This window comes from Paramisgurnus dabryanus, chromosome 21, assembly GCF_030506205.2.
Source record: "Paramisgurnus dabryanus chromosome 21, PD_genome_1.1, whole genome shotgun sequence".
In the NCBI taxonomy this organism is placed as follows: Eukaryota; Metazoa; Chordata; class Actinopteri; order Cypriniformes; family Cobitidae; genus Paramisgurnus; species Paramisgurnus dabryanus.
In genome coordinates, this window is record NC_133357.1 from 3,376,793 (window position 1) to 3,391,803 (window position 15,011).

General features: G+C 36.3%; 2 protein-coding genes across 3 annotated transcripts in view; one reads left to right on the plus strand and one right to left on the minus strand.

Annotated features, from left to right (window-relative positions):
• Nucleotides 1-15,011, minus strand: part of spryd3 (SPRY domain containing 3) — a 61,107-nt gene that overhangs the window by 45,854 nt on the left and 242 nt on the right. The window contains exons 1-3 of one of the 2 annotated variants that reach the window (XM_065285303.1): nt 4,675-4,806; nt 3,027-3,163; nt 2,185-2,260 (exon numbers count right to left, since the gene is read on the minus strand). In XM_065285303.1, coding sequence (XP_065141375.1) covers nt 2,185-2,260; nt 3,027-3,154 — 204 coding nt within the window. In that variant the 5' untranslated portion in view covers nt 3,155-3,163; nt 4,675-4,806. Of the gene's footprint in view, nt 1-2,184; nt 2,261-3,026; nt 3,164-4,674; nt 4,807-15,011 lie in introns of those variants that run through there. The other variant, XM_065285304.1, reaches the window with a different exon arrangement.
• Nucleotides 7,845-13,751, plus strand: igfbp6b (insulin-like growth factor binding protein 6b). The gene is made up of 4 exons (XM_065285302.2): nt 7,845-8,435; nt 9,215-9,249; nt 9,567-9,686; nt 12,356-13,751. Exons 1-4 carry the CDS (start codon nt 8,066-8,068, stop codon nt 12,467-12,469), a joined length of 639 nt encoding a protein of 212 aa, XP_065141374.1. The 5' UTR covers nt 7,845-8,065; the 3' UTR covers nt 12,470-13,751.

A 15,011-nucleotide genomic window follows, 5' to 3' on the forward strand; every position in this document is an offset into this window, starting at 1 on the left:
TTTATCTTCTTTTTATGCTTGTATAAGGTTTTTTGTGAGAATTGTGAAAATTTCTATGGTATTAAAGATTTTAATAAAAGAAAAACCTTATTAAAACATAAAAAAAACTCTACTGTGATACATATCATTATCATGAAATAAAACGAATCCTATCGTGATAGAAGATTTTGTTCATATTGCCCACCCCTACTACAGTGCGATTGAAAGTTACACCCTCTCTATCTCCGCGTATACAATAGGGCGGTGTTATGCAAATATTCGAACCAGTATGACTTCTAACTGCATGGGCGTGTCTGAACGAGCTATTTTAAGAAGGCATGGATGAGGCTTCTTTCTTAAAAAGAAGATCTCTTTGGATGTGAAACTTAAATGTTTTACATTTCAGATCTTTTATGTGCACAGACAGCTCTAAAAACAAATGAACACATTAAATCGGGTCATATGACTATGGAGCTAGAAGAGTCTCAATAAAGATAAATGCACACACTACATTCACATATGCACACACAGGATTCATAAATACACACGCAGGATACACAAATGCACACAAAATTCACAAATGCACACACAAAATTTAAGAAGCACAGAAGATTCACAAATGCACACAAAATTCAGAAATGCACACAAAATTCATAAATACACAACCAATTCAGAAATGCAAACAACATTTACAAATGCACTCAAGATTCACAAATGCACAGGACAAGATTCAGAAATGTATTTCTGATGCACACACAAATATATCTTGATTTACAAACTGTTTTTGGTCTGTGAACTTTACTGCATTTGTGTGTGAATTTTGAGACTCCCCTGACTTGGCTCGACACACAAATGCCTTTTTTTAAACAGGGAATGATCTGCAACCAATTAGATATCTCGCTTGTTTTAGCCAATCACAAGAATGCCCCCCACGTGGGGGATTGTTTACTTATAAGCCAATCACATGACCTTTAAGCTGGTTTGCCAACCGCCAATAAAACCGAAGAAGAAGAAGTTTACACAGCGTTATATGCACGTGGTGCGGGCACGAGCTAACGTTAGCGCGGTGGAGTTCAGTCTGTCAGTTGGTTGGTTGAGACCTCAACATGGCTTCTGGCAACCACAGGGGAGCGGTATGTAGAACTTAAAGTGTTTAGCTAGTTATCTCCTTGTTATAATCGCCAAAAGCCTCAATTACAACTATCCATTTGTGCTTATTTTTGTGCGTTTCGGACGTATGTTTAGACACCAAATACAGATAATCGTGATTACAATATCAATGTGAATAATCTGCAATTATTCTTAACAAACCAACTGACAGGCAGAACTTCACCGCGCTAACTTTAGCTCGCGCCCGCACCACGTGTATATCACGCTGTGTAAACTACTTCTTTTTCAGTTTTATTGGCGGTTGGCAAACCAGCTTAAAGGTCATGTGATTGGCTTAAACAAGGGAGATATCTTATTGTTTGCAGATCATTCCCTGTTTAAAAAAAGGCATTTGTGTGTCGAGCCAAGTCAGGGGAGTCTCAAAATTCACACACAAATGCAGTAAAGTTCACAGACCAAAAACAGTTTGTAAATCAAGATATATTTGTGTGTGCATCAGAAATACATTTCTGAATCTTGTCCTGTGCATTTGTGAATCTTGAGTGCATTTGTAAATGTTGTTTGCATTTCTGAATTGGTTGTGTATTTATACATTTTGTGTGCATTTCTGAATTTTGTGTGCATTTGTGAATCTTCTGTGCTTCTTAAATTTTGTGTGTGCATTTGTGAATTTTGTGTGCATTTGTGTATCCTGCGTGTGTATTTATGAATCCTGTGTGTGCATATGTGAATGTAGTGTGTGCATTTATCTTTATTGAGACTCTTCTAGCTCCATATATGACTTCTTTTATCCACTATTAAAAAACTTTCATGCACAGTAAGGTTCTTAAGATGCTAAAGGGTCTTTATGGAGCCGTACACTAAACCATGTTTTTTCTATGGTGATCGTATATCACCTTTTTTTTTTAGGAAGATAAGGAAATCTCCAAAATGGAAACACTCTTTAAAAAAACACTGGAAAACAACACACACAAAGGTACATAAAAAGGTTTTAGTTCTGAGCTATTGAATTTCCTTACAAGAGAAGCAAGAGAAAGGGTGTTGAAGTGAATTCTGATGTTATTAGCAACCCCATAACATAGGTGTGCTACTTACCTCAAAGTAACAGTTTCCTTTTGATAAGGGGCGTGGAGCCACATAGCAGCCAACTTCATCAGAGTTCCCTTGGTAACTACAGCAGGAAAGTAATAAAAAGCTTAATCTCTAATAACCAGAGAACTGTTGCTATAGGTACATCATTACTTTGCCCAGTGAGGCATGGACTAGCTGATGAAATCACGTATGGCTGTGTTTCGACACGTTTCTTGATAACTCTTTCAAAACAACAAAAAGTCATTAAACACAATTTTAGCTGTCTTTCGCTACAGTGAAAATATTTAATATTCTGCTCACATGAATGTGGAGTCAAACCGCAAATCACATTTCGCCCTGACTGTTCACACTGAAGTCACATTGCAGAAAATCCATATACATTTGATTGAATATGACTTTAGATGTGTCATGCAAAAAATGTGTCTTAGTTCAAACTGGACAAAGTGTTTCAAATTAATTCCAAAAATACTGCAGAAATGACGTCACGCGTGCAAGGCCTGTTTATTTTTACAATAAATCAAGTTTGCGTTTCATCTAAAATAAAAACAAGTAGCCGGTGACTCTTTCTGCAAATATAATTGTTTCAATCAGCGAGGTCGAGCTGATTCCCTTTTCGGTACTGAATAATGGCTTGAACACACGCACCCAAATCCAGCTCACAAATACCGATGGCGGTAACCGGTTGTGCAATACCAAACATACAAATAAATAAGGAAAAATGAAAAGCAGTGCTGAAATTTTCCATACAGACCAGAGGCGGTCAACGGATGAATTCCTATCCAGGTGCTGACCTCCAAACACAATGGAAAAGAACAGAACATGGGTTACGCACGGGGCAAGCTCACCTTAGCGTGTCTCCGTTCTTCAGCATTCGTTTGTATCGCTCTTGATAACGAACAGCACGAACTTCCCTAATTTCTCTGATCCTGCGCCGCCAGTTTAGGAATCTGTAGTGTAAATTGATATCATCCATCTCGCCGGGCTGCGGAGTGAGAAACAGATGCTGTAAGGTTCAAGGCCTTGATCTGGGGACCTGAGACTTTAGGCAATTTATCTGATTGAAGGCATGAGAGGAGGTACATGCAAATTCAATATGAAGAAGTAAAAATGCACTTGCTGTTCATGAATTCACATAGCAACAACATCTGCGCGAGCTATATTTAATTTAACCATTAGATACGGCTAGGCTCTCATGGAAACTGCAGAAACAGATATACACATTGGCTTGTCTTTTACAGATTTGTTTATTAAATATTTTAGGTAATTCAGTTTAAGTATGCTTTCGGTTATATTTTATGCGCATATTTTTGCATAACATGAAAAATAGTGAATCTTTTACACGCCATACCACATTTGTGACTCTGGACCACAAAACCAGTCATAAGTAATGTGTATATTTGTAGCAACAGCCAAAAATACAAAATTATTTTTTTTATGCCAAAAATCATTAGGATATTAAGTAAAGACCATGTTCATTGAAGTTTTACTACTGTAAATATGTCCACAATCTATTTCATTAATAATATGTGTTTCTAAGGACTTTAAAGGCGGTTTCCTTAATATATTTTTTTAACCCTCAGGTTCCAGATTTGCAAAAAGTTGTATCTGGGCCAAATCTTGTTCAATCCTAACAAACCATACATCAATGGAAACCTTATTTAGCTTTGAGATGACTTATTTATCTAAATGTATTTATTTGTAATAATATTTCCATCACCCAGCACAAAATACCTGTCAGACTTGATTCGACTGATTTAAATTAAAACAAAAAACAATCGTGACAGCCCTAGACAAGAATCTGGACAGGGGCTTGTCTGTCATTCATAAAGTCAGCATCATAATTCCTAAAATTAACCTGTCAATCAATGCTTGAGTTATACAACAGCAGATGAATAAAGTCAAAATGGGCTGCGTGTGATGGTACATGATGACAAACATGTACATTAAGTAGCCTATATACAAATCACAAGTGTGACCACTGTAGTAGCTTCTTATAAAAATACTGACATATACCTACCACTTTACCACAGTAGATATTCAAATATATTACAGTATTTATTATCAATTCACACATACTGTAGTAAATACTAACAAAGTGTAGTAATACTATAATAAACTAATTATAGTAGACTACAGTTTAGTAGTTAACTACAGTGAATACTAAAGTATACTACTGTGTTTATAAAGTTTGACAGTTTGTATAATAGTCAATGTTTATGTACAGTTGACTGACACTTAATAGTATGATTTAATGTCTACACAAACTAAATAATAGTAACTTAAGCATTAACCTACAACGTTATCATATACATGAGACTAGCAAATTATGTAAAATGTTAAAAGTAGATTAGTTTCAATCACTGCTAATCATCTTGCTAACATATTATTAGCCGGATTGAGGCCTCTTCAAAACAAAATGTCAAAAACTACCGACTCGCTAAATATCTACATTCAAGAGTAACGTCTCTAAATACTTTGAAGTAATGTACGTACCTTATGTACATCAGTGGTTTAGACATTAAACGATTTAAGCCCACAACTACTTGTTATCGACTCCATTAGCTGACAAACTTCGCAGAAGTGACAAGGCTCTTCCTGGATGATGTCATGAGCGCAATAAACGCCGCGCACCAATGAGAGCGGCCGCAGCGTTGATTGACGGGCGCTTAGCCAATGAGAAACGTCGTAGCGAGTCGCGCTGTGATACAAAGTTGATTAGTGTTGTAAACAGCATTTTTTTATGTTGTGTTATTTTATTGATATTATTTTAAGATGTTTACAACTGTAAAAATCAATGATGATGAATTAAAATATATATTTGGGTCGTTTTTTATGTAAACATGAAGATACCATCATTACAGTGTTATTATAAGTTATTGTGTTAACAGACGTGATTGTGGCATTTTTTAATCACTCTTTAATTAATCATCTTTACTCATGCAGCGGGAACAAAACTAAATTAAGTGACATAAATAAACACTAGCGTTGACACTAAAACATCCTATTATTTTAATTTCATAATTTATAACTTTCATGTTTTCTATAATTTCTCATTATTCAAATTTTACTGTGTGTTCTAAAATTAATGTAATGCAGAATTGTGCCCTATAGAAATACATTTGAATTGACTTGTAATGTCCAGTCCACTAAAATGGTCTGGCAGAGTGCCAATCTTCCACAGCTGAAAAGTGGGTTACAGAAAAATTTGGCACAATCTAAGGGCCCCTTGTAATCATGACTCTCAGTGACTGCAGAAGATAAAGGCACTGTACTGTACAGAGCAGAATCCTCCAAAACATGCACCATATGTGAGCCCTAATAAACTCAGAGCAAATGGATGCAATGCATTTTAAAGCAGATAGACGTGTAAACTGATGTATAGAAAGGAGGGTCGGAATAGTGGGGAGGAGAACAGTGTAATCTGACGGATTCGGAAAAAGAGCCTCCATCGGTCTGGCACGCCTCATGGAACATTCTCCCGACACAACATGTGGAAACAGAGAATGAGTCCGTGCTGTGGCGCAGATGGCAACGTCATGCGGCAGGTGATTTTTGCAACCGTTGCCAAGACTAATCAGCCCAAATAAGAAAACATTAGCCAATTGACATCTCTAATAACAAGAACGCTCCAACATTATGGGTTCCCAGAGCCTAAAGTACCAAATCGGAATCCTTTACTGCTATTTATAAGAAAATAGCCTACTTAATGGTGTGGCAAAATGAAACAGAAATTCTGGAGGCATTCAAAAGAGCTATGAGTATACATGTCAATACAGTACGATAAACATCTAAATCCTGTTCGACATCTTAAATTTCATCACAACAACAAATAAACACAATTCTGTCCTTATGGGACCCTGTGCACCCGGGCGTGACCTGAATTTATTGCGACTCCATCTTTCAATAGCACACGTCTGTTTGGTATGCTTAGATCATTAAATAACAAATAAATCTTTTTATATAAATCTGTGTCTGAGTCTTTCCCAAAAGTACACTGTGATAACTTTTTAAACTCCAGACTAAAAGACCTAAAAGACAATTCAACTATTGATTAATGTTACTTGGGCCAATTTAGGACAACTAGAACATCATGAGGACTTCCAAAGAGATCAGATTTATCTTTCTGACTGGGTTGATGGATTGCGTTATTAGCAGCTGGCATATACTTGTCTCGTGTAAATTCCAGTGAAAACACTGCCCCAATTATCCAGACAATTCCCTATCCAAAAGAAATTATTAAGTGGCAAAATCTCCACTGGCTGCATTGCTCCAACAAAATGCAACATTCTGCAGTTCAAACGGTTACTGTATCACATCACATGGGTCAAACTAGGTGACATTTGAGTAATCATTTTTCTAAGAGCAAATCCAAAACCTAATCATGTAGTTTGTTTTTGCCAAAGATTTTTAACCATACTGATATCTCAGATGTCAATTTTTGATGGCTTAAATACCAATGTGAGGTCTATGTTTAAGTTTTCAAACATTTTTCAAATTATTTTTCATAGTTAGGTAAGTGCAGCTTTCAGAACTGTCACATCCATAGCATAGGTTTGTGCATTTTAAAGGAGACATATCATGAAAATCTGACTTTTTCCATGTTTAATGCTATAATTGGGTCCCCAGTGCTTCTATCAACCTAGAAAATGTGAAAAAGATCAACCCAGTAACTTAGTTTTGGTAAATCATTCTCTGCAAGCATGTAAAAAAATAGCTCTCCCCCTGTGATGTCAGAAGGGGACATCCAATCATGACACTGCCATTTACTGCAGAGATCAACTCATTTGCATTTAAAGGAAACACCCAAAATGGCACATTTTTGCTCACACCTACAAAGTGGCAATTTTAACATGTTATAATAAATTATCAATATGGTATTTTGAGCTAAAACGTCACATATGTACTCTGGGAAACACAAAAGATTTATTTTACATCTTTAAAAAGTCTTGTGAAATGTCCCTTTTAATTCACAGAATTCCTACAAAGTATGTAGTCTCCTTAAACACACGTATATTTCTTTTATCTAAAAAAGAAAACACAAGTATAGACTGATATATCTCTGATGTTTGGATTATATCATCCGAGGTTTAGGGAAATATAAACAGATATTGGAAATTATATTTCCATTTTTGACTGAAAATGTCACATCCATTATATTAAAATAGATCTGAAAGATTACAAAGACAAGTTACCGAACTGAAATAGTACATAAAAAAAACTTTTCTTCTGAATCGAAGTATTGAGGAACCTGAAAAAAGTCTTCTGCACTTTTGTTGTGGCTGATGGTTTTAAACCATTAGAAGCCACAAGATTAAAGCTCCTCTCCCAGAGCAAATTACTGTAGTCGGTGAGAAATGAAATCCCTCGCCTTCATTGTTACCATGGCAAAGATGATAAGAATGCTCTAACATTTTCCCGGATGATGCAGGAAAAGTATACATTTCTGGATTTTCAATGAGCTTAACATAGCCTGAGCAAGTATCCTCAGCCAAATGAATGCTTCCAAATACGATAATGGTTCGAGTGAAAGCTGAAGCAGTGCTTGATCATTTCTAACAGAAAAAATAATCACTCTCTTTCGTCCCCCCCTCTTTTAGACATTATCTCTCTCTCTCTCTCTCTCTCTCTCTCTCTCTTTCTCTCTCTCTCAGTCCCAACCCCTGAAGGTGTCATAAGCGTGCTCTCTCCCTCTCACTCTCTATCACCGCCTTTCAGATGTTTAAAAGCCACTGCCTGCTGTATCTCACTCGTTCTTGGTTCGTATCATCTGGTGCTGCAGGGGACTCCAGGCTGCCTCACCGCTGCAAAAGCTAAGCATCAAGAAACGCTGAAAAGAGAGAAACACTTCCAGAAATAGCATCATCCACATACGACAGAACAGAGCATGGAAAATCTGAGACTCGGGCGCAAGATCTCTCTCCTTTCAAACTTGATGCCGGTTGTCCTGTTGCTGGTTATCCACTGTGGATCCACGTCCCTGGCAAGTCGTTTGGGGCCCCAAAAAAACTGCCTGAACTGCAAAGACGGGCATCACACGGGCACAGGTCGGGCCTCCAGGGACCACGGAGGGGCGGCCAGCACGACCGCCCTGGCATTAGGGGAACCCTGCGGGGTGTATACCCTAAGCTGTGCCAAGGGGCTTCGCTGCATGCCACCTCAAAAGGAACACAGCCCACTCCAGGCTCTGTTGCAGGGCAGGGGCTTTTGCGCTAGACAGGGCAAAATGAACCCGACAGAAAAGCCCCACCCCACAGGTAAGCCTTAGGGAAGCGGATGCCTTTGAGGTGCCTGTTTCTTCATAGGTGGTACCTTCTTGGCGTGTTTCTTTTGCCGCATGCAGTTCTAGAATATGATGGCTAATCCTCTTTAAGTACCATGGCTTAATAGCACCAGGATGTATTTCAGGGTCCACAGATGTGCTGGCAAGCATGTGCTGCAGTGTTCATACTAAAGCATTGATATAGGATGATCAAATGTAACTGAAATGAGGAGATGCGCACAAAGTGCCGATTTGTTGAGTTAAAGCATTTCTGTGCATACTGAAAATATGCAATTGGGGAAAAAGATCTCTTGTTTTAAGTGTGCATTTGTATAAATGTCCAAGTGTTGTATTGAAGTACAGAATGCTTGTATATGGAAATGTGCATGCATGCATGCATATATGCATGTGCGCATTACAACTGTGTAGTGAAGAAAATAATTTAAGAAGAAATTAAGGATTGAAAAGAATTAGTTGCTTCTACTCTATGTTAGTGTCAGTCACATTCCTGTCATTGCTATTTTGTATAGAAGGTGTCTCCATCTGCTGTTTACTTTAGGTACATACAACTTACACTCAAATGATTTGCAAAACTATTCTCAAATGTTTTACTGAATTTTTCTAGAAATGTATACATATAAATACATTATACAGTGTGGCGTTTTAGACATTCATAATGCAATCAAACCAGACTCGTCCTATGTGATCCTATGTGACCAAAATTGTCTTTTTCACAAAATGCAAAGTCATATTTCATTTTTGCTTTTGTCACAGGGACACATACTGCACACGGTGGTGACATAGAAAAGGTGAGTTTTTCATAATTTATAACATCTCATGTTATTGTAAGCTTACAAATATGAACAGGGAGTAAGAAAAACCTTCTGGATAAGGATTAACATGTAAATCCTGCAGAAATGTAGCTTCGTAATTTCCCCTGTGGTTTCGCATTTATGAAAGATCAGAATCTAACCACAATCTACAGTATTTCCATAACCTGGCAGGGCAATGCATGTTATTATAATCTTATTACTGCAACGTGTATTTGAATACAATTTGAAATGATTAAAATAACAAACAGGATATATGAATCATTCCGTCATTTTATCCAACATTTCCTTCCCAGGCTCCATGTCGAAAGCAGCTCAACACTGTGTTACGGGGTCTGGAGCTTACTATTTTCCAATCTGACCGTGATATATACATCCCAAACTGTGACACTCGTGGCTTCTACAGGAAAAAGCAGGTATTTAAAGACGAACGTTACTGCAAGATGATTAGAAAAAATTTATACAGCAAATGTACAGTTGGATAGAATACATTGCTTTTTAAAGCTATGGTTTTGAATTGTTTAAAAGAAAGAAAGATTTATAAGATGTTTTATAAGAATTTATAATATAAATACGAAGAAGGGATATTTAAGATTATGAAAAATGTTTCGTTCACAAATGAAACGAGCAAATATGTGACATTGATCATGTTAAATCTGCTGTACATTATGTCAAATTTGCTTGCAGTGCTTACTGTCATTGGAGCAGATAAGGGGGGATACCAAATTCTGAATTTCTTACAGTTTTTTGGTACAGTCGCTTTGGTACATTTCTCAGATCAGAAATTCTCACGTCATTGGGTCACTTGTGCACATCAAAAAAGCAGTTTCTCATTTTTTTGAAGAAGTTGCAAATGCTTTGGTACATCCATGCAAATTATTATGTACAATTCTCTGCTTTTTCCTACATTATTAGTTGCTTATGATCAAAATGTATTATAATGGGTCGCTGTTGAATAGTCTAACCCCCTACGACAATTAGGCATTAGTTCATAGTATAAGTCTTTACATGCAAAATGGTTGAACAAGTTGTCATAATACAGGGTTTGGTCAAACATATTTTTTATACATTTCCATTAGACGTTTTTTTTCTGAATCTGTCCTGAATTGGTACACTGCAAAAAAAGATTTTCAAGAAAAAAATCAATTTTTGTCTTGTTTTCAGTAAAAATATCTAAAAATTCTTAAACTAAGATGCTTTTTCTTGATGAGCAAAACGACTCAAGAAAATACGTCTAGTTTTTAGACCAAAAATATCAAATTTAAGTGATTTTGAGCCAATGGGGGTAAGCACATTTTTCTTGAATTTGTATGAATTTTGTGTTTAAGCAAAATGTTCAAGATTTTTTGCTTACTCCATTGGCAGATTTTTTTTGCTTGTTTTATGCACAAAATCACTTAAATTTGATATTTTTGGTCTAAAAACTACACTTATTTTCTTGGGTCGTTTTGCTCATCAAAAAAAGCATCTTAATTTAATAATTTTTTAGATATTTTTACTGAAAACAAGACAAAAATACTAAGAAGTGTAAATTGCTCGCAGGTGAATCTGACTTTCTCTAACAGACAGGAACGTCCCCAGCAAGCAAAACCGAGACGTTGAAATGACGGCTAACTATAGACCCAATATAGTCCGGCTATGAGTAACCCACTTCTACCCTAAATAACCTTAAATTTGATCACTTGCCATTTTTGCCAAAATAACTTGAAGATGTATGATATGATCGAGGTGTTTTCTTTCATTTCTTTCACATAAAAGTATAATGCATTGTCTATTTTTGGGCTATGGTTTGACGTCTTTCACTGGCAGCCCAAATTTAGCCTTGTTTTAGCCAAACATGCTTGCTGGGTCAGGAGGTATAGGAAGACTTCAGCATGCACAGTTTTCCTTAAAGATATTGTTCTATGTTCACATTTCTACTTTTTTTTTTTGCTATGCAATGTCTTTTCCTTTCTGTATGGCAATGACATGCACTGTAAAAAAAAGTCCGTAGAAATTACAATGTTATTGCAGCTGGGTTGCCGGTAATTTACCGTAGATTTACATTTATGTTATTTACTGGCAAGAGTTTGTTCAAAGTTAAATAAATGTTAAATATTAACAAGTCTTTATCTTTAAAGAATAAAACTATACAATAAAAGCCTCATGCAAAGCATTCTGGGAACCAGAAATCATCATAAACCTTTTTCTGTTTTTTGCTTCAGATTTTGTTTCCCAGAATTTGCTTGATGCTGTTTTTTTAGTTTTACTCTGTAAAGACAAAGACTTGTAAATGTTTAATGTTCATTTAACTTTGAACAAAATGTTGCCAGTAAATAACATAAATTTAAATCTACGGTAAATTACCGGCAACCCAGCTGCAATTTCTACGGATTTTTTTACAGTGTGGTGTGTCAACGAATTACAGTACAAACAGTAAAAGCGTAAATGTAAATCTTGTCCAGTCTCTTGCAATAGCATAACTTTCAAATAACTGTCATGAAAACTTTAGCCATAGTTTCCATCAGAACATCCCTTCAGAGTAAACTGTTATATTGACAACATGACTAAACAATTTGACTGTCTTATCCGTACACAATGACTTGTCATTCTGATGGCCCTGACATGTTCATTGACACAGATATTTACTTTTGAGAGATGAACGGATTTTGAGTAAGAGACTGGCTTTTGCAGGTTATCCATGCGTTTTGCTATTTGTACAAATTGTTTAATGCACTTATTGTTTTGCAAATGTCGAGGATGATTCGAGAAATGTACCAAAGCGACTGGGAAAAACTGTAATAAAGTCGTCTGTAATTCAACATTTTGCATTAAATTGGAAACAAATGCAAAACAGATGCATTGCAACTGCTGTCAGACTTTTGGTCCTCATTGTGAAGGTATATACATATAGACGTAAATCTATATAGTAAAATGCAGGTTAACAAGAAACACCAGCTTAGACCGTGGATATTCTGGCTGGTTTATGATGATGGGTCAGCTGGTGGAAAAGCCAGAAAAACAACTAGCAGTTGTTGGGTAGAGATCGGTTGAGATAATAAAGAAAAAGAACCAAAACATAAACGATACGCTGTTGTCTTTCCAGTGTCGTTCATCTAAAGGCATGCAGCGTGGACAATGCTGGTGTGTCGATGGGCTGGGCAACACCGTGCCGCCACGTGTCGGGGATGACAGTAATTTACCGTGTGACGGAGAGTGAGGACAGTAACGGCACTACAGCTCTGATCCTGGAGGAAGAGGAGGGGTACAGGAGAAGGGGATGACTTAAGTTCGGTGCAAGATACTGCCTGATCAGGACACAACAGGGATAAACCACTTCACGTGGAAAGGTCCCCCACCTCCACATGGAAGGTTAACTAACTTCACTGCCATAAACTCCAAAGTCCAATATGTAACAGTATAAGCACACAGCAACAATGACCACTTCAAGTTTAAGTTGTGATTGGTCAGCTTTAAAAGAGAGTTATTTAATGCCCTATATAGTTGGAAACTTCTTGTTTGTGATACCTTGTGTTCTCTGTACTTGCGGGATGTTATACTGGGAACCAAATGGGGTGACAATGCTTTTTAACCTATCCCCTTTTCCGCCCCTCTCCCCTTCTCCAAAAATACACTGAGAAAAGGAATATACCTTATCTTTTTAATTTATTCTGGAGTATTAGTAAATTTCTTTGAATACTTTCCTAAAAGATGTGCATACTGTGTACACATTGTTCTGTAATCCATACGCATCGAAACGCTATTTTACGTTCACATGATTTAAAAAAGCACCCATTTGTTTTTCATGGTATGACACTGCGAATGCACGTTGTGAATTATTTGTACATAAGTGAGGTTTTTGTGGTTGGTTGTGTTATGAGGTGAAATATTCTTAAATGCTAATGGCTGTTACCCTTTTTTGAGAAGTTATTTTTATATATTTCAATATGCTATTTTAAAAAATATATATATATATATATATATAAATGCATATATAAATTGTTGATTTATTTAATGAACTATAATGCCATGTATTTTTATATTGTCCGCAGTTTTTCATTGTCAAAACAGATCTTATTTTATGTGCTAATATAGTTGGCGCCACACATTGGTCAAACATTAATAGGGGATAAACAAAAATGATATAATTTTATGAAAATATGTTTGGAAAAAAAATCCTTTAAAGAGCAATTGTTGCTTTTTAAAAATATTTCTGTCAATTATTTAAATTGATTGTTATGTATTGCAAAGTGTTACTATAGCCTACTGGGCCTACTAAATAATTACGTTTTCAGATTGTATTCGGGTTTAAATTCTATGTTTTGTCATTCCCGCAATGCATTAAGATTAAGTGCAAAAAATAATGGATGATCCATTGTAATTCAGTTGTATCAGTATATGTGCCAGTCATTGTGGCCTCTGCAAAAACAAAGTCTGCAAACAAAAAAAAAGAAGAAAAAAAAAGATGCAGAGAGAAATAAAGCATATATGTTAATATAAAATATGAATTCTTTGCAGTGTGTCATTTAAAAAATTTTTTTTGCATTATTAAAGTTACTGTAAAAAATACTACAAGACTACAGTAAGTTACAAAAAATGTACAGTTACAGTAGTTATACAAATTTATTTGTGTGAGCCATGGACATCTTTTCCTCACTATGAATAATATTCAATTTGTAATGGTAATAATAATATCTTATTATTAACCATTTGGTAACATGCATCTTTACTCTTAGTTTCTATATAAAAGACTTAGGATCGAACCCATGGCCTTTGTGTTGCTAACGAAATGCTCTAACTGAGCTACTTGAAAACATTATCCTGTCTCTCATAAGTAATAAATAACTCTTATAACATTAATCAGGGTTCCCACACCTTAGTTAACTTCAAATTCAAGGACCTTTCAAGGACTTTCCAGGTCCAATACCCTCAAATTCAAGGACTAAATGTGGGGACACATTTCAAGTGAAAACAAGGTTACATTGAGTTAACTTTAAAGATACATTGTTACAGTTCCCTTTCGAGGGAACTCGCGCTGCGTCACTGCAGTGACACTTTGGGGACGCCTCCAGGGGTAAGTGCGTCTGAATATATATATCAATTTCAACCAATGGTGAGGCTTAACGACAAAGACAGGGTGACGCAGGAGCCAGGAAGTATATCGGTATCTGAAATATTGGCAAAGACGGCGTTACAGGGATGCAGAAAGTATGGCAAGGGAGACGCAGCGTCTCGTTCCCAACAGTTACATACGTAACCAGAGACGTTTTCATTTGTCAAACACAACTATGCAAAAAATTTATACTGTATTTTGGTATGAATCAACATTCGGATACAGAAGATTTAAGCATTTAAAGCGAACAATTTAGCATGTGTGCTTAAAAAGTCTAGAATTTTATGATATTATCCTACACTACACAGGGAATATGGATTTTTTCCCCAGAAAACTTCTTGTATAAAATAGATTCAAGCACTTTTAATGACCTGTATCTATGTATGTTTATTTTCAAAAACTTCACAGGGCATTGAATTTTTTCCCCTAGATTCACAAACTTTCAAGGATTTCAAGGACCCGTGGGAACCCTGATTAATATATACCATCACTTCTATATTATACAGTGATTCACGTCGTCTTCTCACCTGCCTATCAGAGACCACATGACACACACAGTCAGGTGAGATAGCCGCGCAACGCATTCATGGTGTTTGTGAGCTGTCATTATGGATCAAGATCCGCTCCTGTGAACCAGTGGGAGGAGCGT

What these genes read in the sequence shown, in the direction of transcription:
- igfbp6b (XM_065285302.2), top strand. Translation starts at nt 8,066, where the DNA reads ATGGAAAATCTGAGACTCGGGCGCAAGATCTCTCTCCTTTCAAACTTG. An exon ending in AGAAAAGCCCCACCCCACAG is followed by an intron (nt 8,436 to 9,214) that starts GTAAGCCTTAGG and finishes CTTTTGTCACAG; the next exon opens with GGACACATACTGCACACGGT. An exon ending in ACGGTGGTGACATAGAAAAG is followed by an intron (nt 9,250 to 9,566) that starts GTGAGTTTTTCA and finishes TTTCCTTCCCAG; the next exon opens with GCTCCATGTCGAAAGCAGCT.